The 18017-nt window shown below is 39.4% G+C and overlaps 1 protein-coding gene across 4 annotated transcripts in view; it reads right to left on the bottom strand.

Moving 5' to 3' along the window:
- LOC125302683 (E3 ubiquitin-protein ligase RNF123) overlaps positions 1-18017 on the bottom strand; it is a 120557-nt gene that overhangs the window by 89051 nt on the left and 13489 nt on the right. For all 4 annotated transcript variants that reach the window (XM_048256013.1, XM_048256012.1, XM_048256014.1 and 1 more), the window contains 14 exons: positions 17229-17315; positions 17061-17128; positions 16826-16951; positions 15611-15725; positions 15142-15246; positions 14019-14144; positions 13549-13641; positions 9638-9711; positions 9037-9154; positions 8689-8788; positions 8047-8108; positions 7742-7813; positions 2897-3017; positions 1597-1698 (listed from right to left, as the gene is read on the bottom strand). In XM_048256013.1, coding sequence (XP_048111970.1) covers positions 1597-1698; positions 2897-3017; positions 7742-7813; positions 8047-8108; positions 8689-8788; positions 9037-9154; positions 9638-9711; positions 13549-13641; positions 14019-14144; positions 15142-15246; positions 15611-15725; positions 16826-16951; positions 17061-17128; positions 17229-17315 — 1369 coding nt within the window. The remainder of the gene's footprint in view (positions 1-1596; positions 1699-2896; positions 3018-7741; positions 7814-8046; positions 8109-8688; positions 8789-9036; positions 9155-9637; positions 9712-13548; positions 13642-14018; positions 14145-15141; positions 15247-15610; positions 15726-16825; positions 16952-17060; positions 17129-17228; positions 17316-18017) is intronic.

The following is an 18017-nucleotide window of genomic DNA, read 5'->3' on the forward strand; positions in this document are numbered from 1 at the left end:
AGCAAGGCACCTAACCCCTCACCGAGCGCCGCTGTGGTTGCAGGCAGCTCACTGCGCCGGGATTAGTGTGTGCTTCACCTCACTGTGTGTTCACTGTGTGCTGAGTGTGTTTCACTAATTCACAGATTGGGATAAATGCAGAGACCAAATTTCCCTCATGGGATCAAAAGAGTATATATACTTATACTTATATACAAAGGGCAGGCACTGACTCGGCCAGGAAAACAATGGTGGAAAATATAGGCTATAATTTAGGACACATACAGTCTCCCCTTGCTTGCTTGAACATGTGGGCACAGGGAAGAATCATTCACACACACAAAAATCCTATTAAAAGGGAGACAGAAGTTAAATATATAAGACTGCAGGAAAGAGAGAGAAAAAAACAGTGAGAATGACAGTGAGGAAGGGAACAGAGATGTGTTATGAGAGGGTGTGATTTATCAGAATGTGACACCACGTAACAACCACTGACACAGAAATTGAGTTGTAACTCAAGTTTGAGACAACAGCCTCAAACCTTCTATATGCACACTTCATGGCACTAGCTTCTGCTGCCTGCCACCAACACTGCTATTGGCTACAGCTACACACATACCCCTAGACTGCCACATCCACCCCTCCATTTTAGAATGCAGACTTCCCATTGGCTAGACAAATATCACATCAGGCACACAACAAAAGCCACACACACACACACACACACACACATTTCAGGTGATGCCTCTTCCCTCCCTCTTTCCCATCACTCAAGGCTGACACACAGGGCTTCACTGCTCTTGCTGTTTCAATTGTGGCTGCTGTTATTACTGTCTCACAGAGCAAAACTACCTTGAGAGGGATCGATACCCATCTGCATTTGCACTTGCTGGTGCTCTAGCAGAATCCATTTCATTCCTGTCAATGCTGACATCTTTACGAGGGCACTAATCATCCTCCAACTACTCAGCCCACTTCCGCATGCAGTGTACTGCTCACAAATGTTTCAATCTACACCACTTTAATTGTGAAGAAATACTTCCTCTCTGATAGACATTTTGTTTTGACAAATTGTTTTAATTTTCAGATCTAAGCTTGCTATAGTTATTGATGGCAAAAACAATTCTCAGTAAACATGTCAGTAAGCTCAGTAAACCGTGCTACCAGCAGAAATTATATACAAAAAAAGTCCTACAGTTCACCCACAAAGTCATTGGGATTTGGAACATGGTCATTCAGATGTCCATTGTGCTTAAAAGTGCCTGCCTGCCTTTTGATTTTCTTAATGGGAAACGTTTGAAGGTTATTGCTTCTTGTGTAGAGCTTATAGTAAAAATCTCACAGATGTCTTTCTCCCTCTAGTGGACATCCAAACAATAGCATTAGTCATGGCTGTACCAGATTATGTGCAATATTCACAAAATCCTTTCACCTCACTCTGTGGTACATCTGGAAAGAAGTGTCAAAAAACATTTCAACATGTTCAGGAGCACCACATGGAAATGTATGCTAATATGTGTGAGAAGCCTAATCTCTTATCCTGAATGACTGTAAATTGTCTTTGAAGAGACAGTTAGGCTAAAATCTTTCATGAGGTTCAGAGGGCCATTTACACACCTTTCAGAGTCTTCTTCAGATGAGAGAGGAGCCCGCCTAGCCTCTGCAAGTCGAAGTAGTCCACTTTTCCATTGTAGAAAAGTTGAGGTGGGACATAGGCCTCTACAGCAGGTTATGAATACAGAACAAGATAAAATAAAAAAAAATGATGAGCAAGAATTTATCAAGAAATTATCAATGAAATAATCAAGAATTTCTCAAAATAAGAAAACCATTACATTTTCTATAAACTGTCAATCTTTCCCATTTTTTCAATTAAATTTACAAATTAATGAATTAACATCAGGATGACATAAGGTCATGGGACTAACAAATAGATTTTCTGTTTAGCACTAACAGACATGAATGAACATTTAGATTAACAGAGTTTGGTTGAAATCCTTGTTAAAATAATAAGTGCAGACAACTTTGTTATAAAAGCATTACAATATGACTCATCAGAATGCTGCATAACATTCCATTGACTTGAATAGTTTGAACATCTGACATTTAAGCTGTATGGCACAATTGAGAGTGGGGTTGGTAAGGATATACCCACGGCTATGGTTTGGCCATTGGCATATCCTCTACCAGCCCCACAATGCTTTTCTACAAACACAGTTCTACAGTCAACTAATAGTTTAAAGTCAAATTGTCTTTTCTTTCTAGTTTATTTAGATTTTTGTCTGTTTTTCCACCAAAAAATGGCCACATTCCAAGCAATGTAACATATCACTTGAGATCCAAGCTCACTATGAGAGGCTATTATGTGCTTGTCCACTCAATAATTTGTATAACCTACTTGTTTGTCTATATGTCACATGTTATATTGAATATTCACCCTACTCCAGTTACTCCATTTGCTTACTCAATAACAGTCAAATTTGACATACAGTGCCTATAAAAAGTCTTCAGCCCAATGCTTAAGTTGACTAAAAAAATCATATTTTGGAAATGGATCTTAATTAAATATTAAATTAAAATAACCCTACATCACATACCCTTCAACATACCTAGAGATTGGGATGGTTTTATTTCAGTTAGCCTAATAGCTGGTTTGATTTGCATTGAGAGATGATCTTATGGAACATAACTATTTTTCTTCTCAGAAGAAGCCACAAAACTGACAAAATTGTTTAAAAAGAGATGTTGTGTAAAGTTTATTTTCTTGTTTTGGACAGCAGCCCTATAATATGTCCTATCTGCGTCAGGGGTCCTGTTTGCCCTGTCAGGACTTTCCTATACTGCCCAGCGGACTATTAGTACTAACGTGTCTTTCTGGAGGACATACTGTGATTTGGCTCAAAAGCTTGTGGCTTACCCTCACTGCTTATACTCCCCACACTCTTCCTCTTCCCCTCATCCCAATAGCTTCGAACAGCTGTGATGAGACGATGCAGAAAACACACCATGTACTCAGGAGGACATAACACCGTCGGGTTCTAAGAAAGATGGGGGATGGAGGGACTGGTTTTAATCAAGTGCATGACATTTCACATACAAATTATTTTAGAGAGACCCATGACAAAAGGCACAACTTGATCCTTGGCTCTAGAGTGCGACCAATTTGGTCGCATAAGCCACCAACATTTTTAAGGGTGCGACTAAAAATGTCCCTGGGTTGCACTGGTGCACCTAACATCATAAGGGTGAGTGCCTAGACTTTCCTCGCATCTGCGGTCTCTCCACAAACTATTTGTTCTCCTTTGACTAGTGTTGCACAGTGCACCAATACTACAAAAGCATCACAATACCCTGAAATTAGAAACGTCACAATAAATAATGTTATTAGTATCAATATACTTTTAAGAATGACAGTCGGCATGTGTTTTTTTTCCTCACACACACACACGCAGCTTTTAACCTGCAGCTGTCGTGATAAGTAGCGAGACATGGCTGATAGTTTCAGTGATGCTGTGGTTGCACAGTAACAAATACCGTAATATTAGGCTAATGTTAAGTTGATTTGCACCTCTCAAGTTTGTGTTGCTAACCTACCTAGGCTATGGAATTTAGTTAATTTAGGCCTAATGTTGGGGTAATGACATTTCCAAAATAAGCTACACAAACTGTTGGTAAAAAATCGTGAGAGTTCCTTCTAGGCCGTTAGCTCACACGTTAGGTCTATCATTTGTGTAGTGCTCACCAAAATCATAGAAGTTAACATTCCAAAAACATTATCTGTTCTATGATCCCAGAAAGATTTTCTTTGACTTAGTTTTTTGAACATTTATTTTATCAAATGACATATTAAACATAAACTAGACTGCATTTCCGGCGGGAACTGCGAAAGTGTGCTTGCCCTGGTCCGGTCAGCAACGTGAGCAGACAGTGGCATACGCTATGCTGAACCTGGCTTGATCCAGGCATTGTAGCGGTGCCTTTCAGTGTTGGAGCAGTGGCAATATCCCAAAAGCTCTAGGAGAGGGCTATTCAACTATTGGCTTGCGGGTTGAATGTGATTCGTTGGATTTTACCTTTGGCCTGCCTTCGAATTTAGCTTCTATGACTGAGATCAAATCAATAAAATAAAATGACAGCAGTGATTGGCTGCAAAAATAAAATAATGTCACGTGTCTTGCGCCTCTCAAACTGGGCTATCAGGTAACCTACAGAGGAATTGAAATTATGAAATATGACCAAGGCATATTTATTTAAAAAAAATATGAGCTATGAGTGTGAATGTTATATATTCCATCCCACAAATTATGTTTTACTGGTTTATTTGACAAATAATCTATATGGATTTGCTCTATAAAGACCGTATGTCTGTTTGGGATTGTTTTGTGAGCCTGGGGTTGTTTTGAGAGCCTATTGATGTAGCCTATCTCAGAATAAAGGAATACTTCATATTACTCTAAACCACCGTCTGTAAATCAACTGTATACTACTGTCTACATTGCACTATATTTCTTGACCTGTCTCTGTATGTTTCATCACCTTTCTATACTTTTGCCTCACATTGCAACACAGCTCAGATCTTTGGTTGCTATGAAGGCCAGTCGTTCTAAATGGATGGTTGCTATGGCCAAAGGCCAGTTCTATCTCTGCCGTTGTCAAGCGGGCATATCGTAGAATTCTGATTAACCTTATCTTATTTAAAACATCTCTATTTTACTTATCCCACTTCCATACAGTGGGTCCCATTAAGAAGTGGCCACTTCATTCAAGGCTACCGTGATTCACACAGCAGCATTAATAAATTAATCTGTCACCATATGCCTATGCTTACGTTTGCAAAGAAAACATTTTAATTTGATCCACATGAAACGTTACATTTCATGTACATGTTGACAATGAGTAGGCTAGTTTTGGTTGTTGGTGGTGTTATTGCATCCATTAGTTATGCCTACAATGCAAGTTCCCTCGCGATTGGAAGCTCCTGTAGACAATAGTAGACGCATTTCAAAACATCGCGTTAGGAGTCCTTGCCACTTCTTTTAAGCCGTCACAGACGTAGGTGCTACTTTTAGGGCTAAAGTGCTTCGTGAATTACTATTAGTAAAAAAAAAAATAGCAGTCCTAAAGTTACACGTGACGAAGTTACGAGTGCAAGCATCTCATATCAAATGACCATGGCATTACGCTAAACAACATAAATCCCAATTAGCAACATAGCACTACATCTCCTCCTCCCTATAGCTAGCCACACAAGAAATTAATGATACTAAATATCTGCTTAGCATGCTTCTCCGCTTAGCATTCTAATAACAGAAGGGGCACATTTATGTTGACCACTACAACATGGCTCATTATGTCTGTAACGTTAACTGTATAAAACACTTACTTTCATAAAGGACGCACACCATCCAGCACATGGAAACCGATATTTTAGGTTCTTGGCCACAAACTCAAAACGTGTCTCTCTGACGCCCTGTTCTAGAATCTTTGCTCTGAAGGCTGTGTTGCTAAGGCAACATCAAATAAACGAAATGATAGTCTTTCAGTATTAAATGTGTACGTGTGATTCCGAATGGATGTGTGTGGTTTGCAATTAGAATAAACAAGAAATAACATTTCCAATAATTTCCCATGATAAATTACATAATATTTGCACCTTCCTTACTTGGGAATCTCACACCGTATTTCAAAGTAGGCTACACTAGTGAAATGTAATACAACGTTGCCACCTAGCGTTCAGATAGTTCTAGGCTATTTAACATTAACGTGACATTGATTGTTTATTCTTTCGTCAACTCCATGCTTTTAGGAAAACAATCTTTTTATCATAGTACCCTCTTCAATGAGCGATTACCAGCTCGTTTTTGTAACAGAGATAGCTGTTTATTATCCCTAGGTTTACAGAAACACCTATTCATATTAATACGTAGCCTATGGAGTGCTGCCGACCACTGTTCATTACGGCCCAGAATGCCTTGCATGTCTTTACAACAAAACAACACAGTAAAACCTAAATGCCCGTAAACATATGCATTTGCATACTTGTAACATTTTTAATAATACTCTCACATCATGATATGTAACAATAATGAAAAATTTAATTTGAATACCGTCAATGTGAAAACAACTCTATTATGTAAGCTATATATAGCTACTGTTCTCCTTGCTATTTCAGTTCGTAAGTCCATACTATCCCATGGCAGAGCAAGGATTTCATGATTGGGCAAAGTTGCCTGGAGACATTGTGTCTGCTCTGAGACATTGTGCATACATGGAAGGCATTGTGATAGAAGGTGAATGGTGAAAAGGTGAATGGTGTGAGTTACCAAATGCCCGTAGGTGGTTTGCCAAATGATGGAAACTTTTGGAATATTTCTTTTTTTTTTTTTTTGCCTATGCACCCTCACACTGGAGTCCCCAGTTCATATACAAAATTTGGTATCGATATGTGACAGTGTTCCTGAGATATGGACGACTTCCTGTTTCGAGCCGCCCCGATTTCGCTTTGGCTGTGACGGGCAAACACTTTCGAAAATCAAAAATCCTTCCGCTAACATTTGTGAGGCTTGGTCCAAGGATAATGTACGTCAAGTTTCGTGGCGTTCGGACCAAATTTGTGACCTGTGAAAATTTAGTTTCGCTTTCTGTTCAATCCAATATGGCGGACGAACGACACGCCCACCTGACGTCATCTTCGCGACCAACTTATACCGGTACTGACCGGACGTTTTAAAGTTGGAACGGTGTCTCTGTCTCAAAGGGCCTAGGCGCTAGGGCTGACAAAAAATTAGGGAGACGGGAAAAATAATAATAAAACTTAAGAAGAACAATAAGTGTGCTGCTTTGCAAGCACACTTAATAATTGCATCCATATATCCTTGGGATATGCACGACTATTTTCCTCTAGCCTAAAACCGTAAGAATGAAAGCTAATCTTTTTCGCTCTTTCACAGTGGTGGCCTCCCGAGCATTTGCTCTCCTGCCGGCTTGTGCCTGGACATCACCCATTATGCTTGACTGCATTGCATTCTCCACATTTCTAGCTAAATTTTCATGTACCACATCAACATTTTTGTGTAGCTTTACAATTACCGTCGGGCCCTCTGAGCAACTTATACTCCGGAGCGACTTATAGTCCGTAAAAAATATGGTAATTATGCAGATCATACAATATAAATTATTAGCTAAATATATAAAAAGTTTATGAATTCCAAAATATGAAATAGAAACATATGACAAGCCATCATTTTCCGTGTGTGTGTGGAGGGGCAAGCAGAGACTAGGACCGCCACTGATGTTAATGATCACACAGTACTCAATATAACTGATGGCGTCAAGGTGGTGGGGCCCCCAAATCAAATCAAATCAAATCAAATCAAAACAGTCATTTCCGGTCCATGCTCTGACAACAGATCGGACACGGAATGCATATGGAGAGCGATAAAAAGATGGCATTAAAGGCGGCACGATGAAACATTTTGGTGCACCTTAGGCGCACCAGTGCAAGTTAGTCTATAGCCCTGTGATCCTCCATGCAACATTTGGAGTTCTTGGAGTTGCAGCATGAATTGCATGAGAGATTTCACCACAAAAATACAAATCTGCAATTTTACTTTCAGAATTTGCTGTTATAAACCACTGTGTTTCAATTTGGTGCCACCATTTTACTTATAGCTAATTCTATAAACAGCAGAATGTATACATATTAAGGGTTTAAAAGGTTTTAAGGGTTTAAATGAATGTTTAACCAATAATTCAAAATTACCGCTCTGTTGCTGGCATTCTCTTGAAGAAATTTCCGGAATTTGTTCAAGAATATATATCTGGATGCCTGGCCCTAAAAAAAAAAGTAGCATCAATTAACAGTAATCCAGGAATGGAGAACTTCTATTCATACAAAAATACAGAATGAGTATATGAGTTGATGCCTGTTGATCTTTAAAAAATATTTTAAAAAAGGTTGAAAGGTAGGTGTTGAGTCTCTATGGTCAGTCTTTAAAGAATGTGTAAAAAGGTGAGTGTTGAGTCTGTATGGTCAGTCTTTAAAAAGAGTGTGGGAGTGGGACCTACCGTTCCTTTGTCCTTGTTGTTCAACATGAGCCTCAGGATCTGCACCTGCAGCTCCTCCACCACTAAGGAGACAAACAACCAGTGAGTACAAACTAAGTTTTTCACCACTACCGACTTTTACTAGTTTAAAAGTTTGACATAATAGTTGTCGACTAATTGTGATGTACTGGTATAGTGCTGGTGCTAACATTATTGCTAGTACTAGCTGTTGGCAACAGGTGTTTCATCGTTAGATAGCTATCCATAGCAGACATGTTGTTACTGTACAGCTGTACACAACATAGATGTAACTGTGGAACAGGTCTCATTTTCAGTACAGTACTTTCATCCGTAGGAATGTCTAGCCTTCAGCCATTTTGTCCACATCTAGTTGATTGCTGCCTACAGCACCTATTAGTGATGAAACCCCTAGTACAAACACACTCACAAGCACATCAACAAGCATAACACTGAGTATCTGCACTAAAACACAAACCAGCAACACAACTGCTGCAACTGCTGTCAGTGTATCAGTGTGTCGGCAAGCCTTGTGTGTCTGTATAGAGGATGAGCATGCGTGCATGTCTGTATGTCTATGTACGTACAGTCAGCATTACACGTGCAGTGTAATGCTGACTGCTTAGGCCCCCACTGCATACTCACCCTCAATCCTCTTCTTGAGCCTCTGGCAGCCACGTTCATACGCTCTTCTCCTGAGGCGCTCATCTGCACTTTCCTCCTTCACCTCATTGTCATCTCTTCCCTGCACAGAAACACCAACACACACTTACTGCTGAAAACTCATCTGACATCATCCACCTAACTACAGTTAACAGAGATCTGTCTGTTTATCATTAAGGCTAACATTAATATATAATTACATATACTTCTATTTATTCTATCTATCTTTAATTAAAGAAAATGTGGAAATCTCCAATTGGTTGACCAAATGCAATCCCAACTGGAGATCTGTGACGGATGGATTGTGCTGTCCATTTCAAAGGCCCTCACCTCTTTGTCAAAGCGTGTGGGCCACCATGTGGTAGGGATGAGCTCCTCCAGGCCAGCCTCCTTCACCCTCAGAGGTGTTTTAATATAGAAGAATACGACGGAGCGCAACATGTCGAATATGGCACGGGCTAAGGAAACATACTCGAGAATACATCAGCATGCATAAAGTCTTCTGCAGTGTGCTTAAATTATATGTAGAGAAAGGCATTTTAAAAAGTGTTTTTTTCCTCTTTGTGGAGAGCCTGCTCTTATTAGGGACCAGCAGAAAAGTTGTGTAGACAGCCACTGTGGAGTGCTGGAGTGATTAGTCCCTTTCCCACCAAGTAGTTACAGGAACGTATAGGAACATTATAGGAACAGTCCACTTCTAAATCAGTTCTACTAACTACTCTTCCCCAAAACCGTTTTTTTTTTACATTCGCTCTGGCCAAGTGGCCATAGGTAGGAGCTGAAAGAGTTATGGGACTGCGGTCAGAGGAACTTAATAATCCCCAAATTGGTGCGGTCGGAACACAAGAATAAAAGGGTTCTAGGAACATTATGTTCTAGGAACTGCAAAAATCCCTCCAGTGGGAACGGGACTATTGAGCCAAAAGGATACAAGACATTATTGAGCAAATATTTCCTGGACTTCTCGTGACGTAGGATGGCTGTAGTCAAACGCAAGTAGTGAATCTAAAAAAACAACAGAAAAAGAAATTACTACTAAATACTAACATACAATCATGTGGTCATGGCAATTTAAAAAAAATTGTATCTGATGTACATGATGTTTTTATTCAGGTTTCAGGTAAAAACGGCATTGCAGTTTTTGCATAAACTTCACACTCTCTCCAATGAATGTGGTTGTTGTATAAATGTCTACTGAAAAGCAAGTGATTTAAGAAGAGTACTTTAAAACAAACCATCTTTCTTTAGTTAAATCTGGTTATGATTTGAGGTGAATTTAAGTAAACCAATCACATTTAAATTCTGATCTGTCTATGGGCAAATAATTGCAAACATCCCTTTATTGTAAGAATGGGACATTCTGCTGTCCTATGTGAAAAACTAAGCAAGATAGGCTATAGCCAAAATACCTTGGCAATACTGGCTGCAAATAGCCTATCATTAACATGTCATGACAGGATGTCCAAAACAGTATTGTGTCATTGAAAGTAATGTGTTGAATGGATAATTGGAGTTCAGAGTGTCAAGTGTCAAGTCATCATTCAAACTAATCTTAACTTCATGTGTGGCGATCATTGATTAAATAAGCCTGTCTAACCAAACTGACAATTCAAGTTCATGAGAACATTAGAATAGAACAGTGGTTCTCAAACTTTTTTCAGTGATGTACCCCTGTGAAATATTTTTTCAGCCAAGTACCCCCTAACCAGCGCAGAGCATTTTTAGTTGAGAAAAAAAGACTTAAAACAGAGCACTGTGCCATTAGTGTCTAATTTATTTAACTTTAGAACTAATAAACACATACAACTTATATTTTCCTGAAATATTTAATAAATAATTGTTTTTTTTTAGTATTTTTGCATGGATTCTACTTTTTAAATATGTATATTTTAACCCTTAGTACCCTAAGCTGTTTTTAGGGCATTTTCACTACCTTTATTCATAAGGATTTATTCTGGTCATTGTAAGTGCCACACACATTATTATATATTGGTTTGATTTTCGGCTAGGCTATCCAGATCTGCCATCATTTCATGTATTAGTACTAGCATTGATTTTATTTTGAAAGAATTAAAATATAACAAGCGTATTATAAAAAAATCTTAGATTTTGACATGTATCTCACCACAGCAAGCTCATAGCTTTACATGCATTTCATGTGTGTGTAGGGCAGATTGTCCTGAAACTGGTAATATCATTGCCACGGTGGAGGGATTCTCTGGGGCTGAGCAATTTACAGACATATGTGGTGTGCGCCTTACAGAAATAAATGCCATTTTTTTTATTTAGTGATTAAAAATGACCTTTCTGCGCTCCATATCTGTAACACAAACTGATCTGACCTGACTTGACCCGAGTTTACGTGTTAGCCTGTGTGTGCCTGTCTGCACTCAGGATTCTCTACAAGTTTTTACTGCATTGCCATGCACAAAGTAAAGGCAAAAAAGGTGTTTCTTTGTCGAACAAATTGGGATGCAATGTGAGCCTTGAATTGAATGCCATGCAGGAATTTGCTAGGATCTCAAAACCGGATTATGAACATTCTTTGCCATAGAGAAACACACAATAGCGTTGGATTATAAACATGCTTTGCCACAAAAACAGACAAAAACGTGAGGTAAGTCGAGCTATATGAAGTTAATGTTTTGCTGACTGTCTGTTTTATTACCCAGAAGGATGTACTTGGTATCAAATGATAGCTCTGTGTCTCCTCTTTCATCTGACATGTGTGGCATATCTATCTGATGACAGGTCCGCGAGTAATTCAAACGAGAGTGGGTGTGCAGTTGTTTTTTGTACATGACGTTATTATTTTGCAGTCACTTCGTCTGTTTTCATAAGCCAGAAGGATCGACATACTTGGTACCAATGGATAGCCCTGTGTCTCCTCTTTCATCTGATATGCTTGCCATCTGATAGGCGTTCACGGGTTCGCGGATAATTCAAATGACAGTAATGGGTGTGCAGGTGAACGCAGAGACTGATGCAATTTTATTTAATTTCATGATTTTTTTTTATCTTTATACTTTAACGTACAGACTAGGGATGTTAACCGGTAGTTGACCGAATCAACGTTGACCGGTTAAAATTTTAGTGGCTGCGTGTTGACTATGGCATGATAATTGTAACAATGTAATGGCAAACGAAGACACGAAAGACTAACTTAGCATATGCCTACTTGTTGTGATCTATTATTCATCTCTACTTAAATGGCATGACGACAGGAACTTATTGCAAAGGATTTTGTGCAGCACGCTACAGAGGCTGTTGGCAATCGGTAAGTTTTTTTACGAAGACGTTGGTTAATATACTTTCCTGTAACACCACCAAATGTTCTCTGTTTGTGACTTTGTAACGTGAGCTTTTTATAGCCCGAGCTCGGTGCCGCGTTGCATGGAAGGTCGACGTTGTGCGTAATGTGTGCCAAAAATGTGTGCCAATGTGTGTCAAAAAGTAGTATACATCGCATACTGGAGAGTATTTTGCTGACTTTATTAGTTGTTCACAAAGTCAGCAAAATACTCTCCAGTGTGCGATGTATACTACTTCTTGACTTTTCAATAGTTATACTGCACACCATCAGCACCTGGAGGAAGAAGGGCTGTGCACAGGGATTTTGAACCTTGATGGAAGCCTAATATAGTATTTCAATGCATGACCAACATGAATCAAGATAAAACAAACCAATTATCAAAACTTGCGTTGTTGTCAGTTAATTCATCCAGAGTTCATTCATCTCTTTTTGCATGTCTTTCCACTTAATAGCAACACCTGACGAGGATAGAATATTATAATAGTAGGCCTATTATCAGATATCAACTAAATAATCACATATGTTTTTCTATGGATTAACAGAGTAACGTTAACAGCCTGGCTGGATACAGTATTTAAAAGGGGTCTGAAAAGCTACAACCATGTTTTTGTAAATTGAATTGCCTCAGGAGCGGAAGAAATGCTACATATTATTCTTTGAAGCAGCCAGTTACACAAGTAGAATAGAAGGTCGATCATAAGTTTAGGTGTAAGGTGTTTACAATTTGTATATTGTTGCTGATTCTAAGTTATGACATAATTCAAACACTGTTCAAGTTAATTAAATGTGTGTAATTGGTCACGTATGTAACTCTTCTCGACTTATACAGGTGGGTCTTAAAAAATTAAGAATATTGTGGAAAAGTTCATTTTTACCCCCTAATTTAGTTCAAAATGTGGATCTTTCATATATTCTAGATTAATTAGATATAACGTGAAATAAGCCATTTTTTGTTGTAATCTTGATGATTATGGCTTTCAGCTCATGAAAACAAAAAATGAGTAACTCAAAATATCAGAATAAAGCAGAGTAGCCTGTGGAAGAGACAGGGGCTCGAAACGTTGAATGAAAAATAAAAAATAAACTATCAATGGAGCTATATAGTGTGTGGATTACTTTCTTTTACCTTCAAGTCATAACTTGTGTTAGGTTGTAGTGTTAGGTTGAAACTATTTCTAAAGAAATCAGGCTGCACAGGCCAGAAGATGGAACTTTCAACTGGTGCAACCGGCAGCAGATGCGCAACAATATAGGGATTGTAAAGGTTACTGTAATATCGTCTGACACATTCCATTTCTAGGTATTGCTCAACACTGCTATTGATCAGCTTAACCAACTCTTTTAGTAATTAACCTAGGTCTGACTCTGCCCACATTGTGCGTCTGACTCACTCTGGCCACAGTGCAGCCTAAATCTTTAATTCACTTTTCACACCAAATGCATTCTGGCTTTCTTTATGTCAGAGGCACACTCACTTTGTTAAGTCCTCCTACTCAGAGCAAGTTCTTTGAGAATGAAAAGCCCCTCACCTGGAACCCCAGGTCAGGGATGATGGGAGAAAATCGATAGGCCCGAAGAAGTGACATCATCAGTTGTTTCAGGCACTCATTCACCTCATAGTCCTGATATGGGTATGAGAGAAATGCAGGCTTTTATTGTTTTTAAAAGTATGCCTTTGCCAGGGCAAAATTTTAGAACATCCTCAAAACAATTTTGATGGTGAAAGAGACAAAAACTCAGAACTACCAGCTCAAGCTGTCCGTTATGTAAACTGAACAAAAATATAAATCAACATGCATCCATCTCAAAGGTTTCAATTCATATAGGAAATCATGCAATGCACTGAAGTAATCTATGGATACAGCATTGGTAGTCACAAAATGTGAGAGAAATAACATTTTTGTGACCATGGGGAAACAACATCTTTTATCTTTTAACAACATCAGAAGGTTGATGATCACTGAAAATGCACAGCAGAGTGATTATACAAGTGCAGTACCTCCATGAGCAGCCAAAAAAGGTCTAGGAGCTGCTGTATGAGAGGATGTTCGTCCACTGAGCCCCCACCCTCCAAGATGCCCAACAGGAAGTTCATCAACACATCCTCCACTAGATACACCTTACACTGAAAAAAAAATAGGGAAACATTTTCAAAAGGAAAGTTACAGTTAGTCAATCCATATCTTGCCCTGACTTCTCTTGCATTTGAATCTGAATGCAGCCAAAGGGTAGCCTGACGAGCCAGACCCACATTAAAATGTAGGGTCTGGGCACTCACCGTTCGCAGTACTCTGTCCGAGGGGCGGGATAATCGGTTGTCTTTCAAATTCCCTCTGCACGCAATAGGACAGCGCTAGTCCCATGCGTTTCCCACCAGAGGAGCTAGTTGACTAATAAAAGCTCAACTCGTGTCACACTATTCGCCAACAGCAACATTATCTTATTTGTTTTCAAGTAGCAGGGAATTCAAGCCAAACCGTTGCAACTATGCCATCAATCATTATGTTAAGCCCACCTAACGACTCTATACACGATTTGATTGGCCTGATAGAAGTTTAATTTTTCGAGCTCACAAGCCAACGGAGAGTTGCTAGACCAGCCCTGGCAGCAAATGTAATTTGCTGCCGCTAGGGTGCGCCTAGATTTCTAGGCTAGCCAAAGGGCATGAACAGGGCTAAATAGCATGCAAAAGGTTATAGGGGAAACATCTGACTAGTGACGCTTCTGAGTGATGCACTTCTCTACAACTACTCATGGATAGGCTCATTTGAGACTGTATAGGTAGTGAGATATGTAGATAATTCAGTATAGAAAGATAATAAATAATAAATGACTTGTGCTGTTTTCAAGAGAATTTTTCATTCTGAATTTTACCTCACTTCAATATTCCCTCTCCGCTCATCCATCTAGCCTTAGAGTCTAGTGTTTTCTATACTTTCTGCCTCACTATGCTATACCGACTGAGATTGAGGTAAATAGAATTATTTCCCGCATTGTACTTTAGTTACAAGTCACTTTAGGTGACCCAACTGGCAAATTAACCAATATAAAAGTAAATGCTGGCTATCCACTGCAAAATGCTAGATGATTAGAAATAAATGGTGCTGCCATGTTTCACGTACCATCAGTGGTGCAAAGTAGTTAAAAATGTGGGCAAGGGTGACAAGAACTGTTGGTTCTCCTTGAAGCTGCCAAAATGAGCTGTCTTTTTCAACAAGCCTCTCCTCCTGCATAAAAATATATACAAAATGCAGTCTGCCAGATGTTTGTACCCAAAGTAAGAAGAAATGCACAGTGCAGAATAAAAGACTACTTCTTGTAAAGAAAAATAAGAAACTACTTATGACAAATGTAGCTCCAATGCGATTAAGCTACTCGTAAATGCTACCCATTCTTCTCACTACACCATTGTTACAGTATGATGAGAGATGGGAATACCAAAACAGCTTTAGAAAAAGTTAATCATTAGGGTAAGGTGCTCAAGGATATCTATGCCTATGGTAGTGGATAACTAAATGTGTGTATAAATTTTCTTTACGGTAGTACGGTGGTTTACAATGGTCATGTAATTATGGTCACTGAAAGGTGTACCTGGGTATCAATGGTAGTGGACAGCACAGTTTTGATGTAACCCAGCAGCCTATTGGCTTTAATGAGGTCAGCAGCAGGAGGGTCCTGCAGTGGTTTGTAACCCTCCACAGGATATGTGGACACTAGCCTTGTTAAGGAAGCAGTCTCAAAACACCACATTAGTCAGATATTAGTCATGTGTGCACCACATAGGGGTATGTTGTTACTTGAACATAGTAAACTAGACCAACATCAAGGTGAATCAGCTCATCCCAACACATAGGACTCATGTATAATCATCCACAACATGCATGAATGACAAATAAATTCATTTTAGGTTTGAACCCTGAGTGCATTCATACATATTTCTATGCCAATTTCCATGACACTGAGTCGGTCTAAACATCTGGCACATGACACTTTAAAACAAAACAAAAAAACATGTTCATATGAATTTTTGTTGAATTCAACACCAACAATTATTGACAAACCCCCCTGATAAGTAAATGCCGTTTTATGATTCTGCGTTTACTCCACGCAATGGCTATGCCATTGCCTCGACACTGGAGGTTGTTCTGCGTCTCCTGTGTCTGTGTCACTCACCACCAAAACGGTAGTCAGAATGGCGAAGTCCATATACTGCCGTGCTGAAATATTAACCTTATTTGTTTGGCCTTTTCTTGCTTAGATTTTGTAAAAGTTATTGAAAAATGCTAGCAAGCAAACCTTCCTACAACTGCCCACAAAGTACTGCTTGCTGGCGAAGTGCTGATTTCAAAACATTACTGACAAATTTACAAATGGATAACCCCGTCATTGTAACCAAATATGCCTCAGTTTATTTGCAAAGCTTATGTCAGTGAAATAGCATGTTGCTACACCCCACAGTAGGCCGCTTCAAGCAGCCGGCTATCAACACACAGGGCGAGTCGACCAATCGCAGCTCTTGCCGTCTGCGTCACGTTGACGCGTGGTTAGAATTTTTTTGGAGGTGCGTGTCAGGCGGAGGGCTTGTGGGGGGTACATGTCGACACACAGGCCTCTGCAGGGCTGCTCCGTCAATTCAACGCAGAATCATAAAACAGCCTTAAGCATTACAAATACTTCATGCAGTCCAATAAGTAGCATTATATGAAACACCCTACCTCATAGTCCTCCCTAATATGCATTTCTTTCAACAACACATATACCTGTTTAGGTAAAACATCATAAAGTTCATAAAGCTTGTCAGGATATCTGAGAGGGCGGCTCCCAAAATTGAATGCCACAGACTCTTTGAAGGAAAGACTGATGGCTGGAAAGTATGCTATGCCAGGACCCATCTTAATGTTACTGAAGGCCGTACCCAGGGACTGACCATTTCTGACAGAGAGAGAAAGACAACAAACGATAAAGAACAATTTTGTGAGAGGACAAAAAATAAAAAATTCTCTATTTAAAATGTTAAAATGTACCCTTAAATGTCACTTACAAACAAAATGTTATAGTGCCATCATCCAAATCAATCAAACAGCTGACAATGTCTCCTGCTGCCCATGACTGCAAGAGAAAATGGCAGTTGATAAGCATGCCTACTGAAGAGCTTTCTGAGTAGAACAAACTTTCTGGAACGTATGATGATTTCCTGTGACATTCTCACCTTTCCATAGTTTGTAGTAGTGACATTCCACTTGCGCACTCTGTTCCCATCATAAGCATATGAGTCAGGTGTATCACCAACACCCTCCTGACAAAAAAAGGTTTTTGCACTTCATAACATCTGTTATACACAGCACACATGATCTACTAGAGATGTGACATCGCCTGCCCTTCTCAATTTAGCCACACAGTTATACGTTTCAAATGGTCATTTCTATTAAATATTCAAGTCTGCATGTTCCACCCAAAAGCTCTAGGACTATGAAAATGATGTACACAATAAATTCAAAGACAGCATCTAAGGCCCCGTCCACACAGAGACGCTTTTTGGGTTAAACGCACCGGTTTTGCTTCGTCTTGGCCGATCGTCCAAACGAATCCTGTAAACGCACTGCCCGAAACCGCACTTTTTTGAAACCTGGTCCCAGAGTGGAAAAATCTGAAACTGTAGCCCTTGTGAGTTTGTTTGGACAGCGAAACCGCATACTTGCGTTTTGATGATGTCATCTCCACACCTCAGCTGCCCTGGACTTGACACTCATAGTATTGCCTAACAATACTAGTTTTCATACATGACATTACCTACGATTACACTCAGTAGGATAAATATCACAACTGGTGCTGCGCAGCGCCAATAGCTTATGACTGAACAGTGTTTTTCCCAGTGTTTTCTTGATGCATTCTAGCTACTGTCAGTGACGCGAGAGAACTAGTCAGAAGTTATTAGGGAAGTGCGGTGTAAGTTTAAATTAATTTGTGCGTAGTGCCAGTGTCATTCATTTATTTTACA

Source organism: Alosa alosa, chromosome 10 (assembly GCF_017589495.1).
Source record: "Alosa alosa isolate M-15738 ecotype Scorff River chromosome 10, AALO_Geno_1.1, whole genome shotgun sequence".
NCBI lineage: Eukaryota > Metazoa > Chordata > Actinopteri > Clupeiformes > Clupeidae > Alosa > Alosa alosa.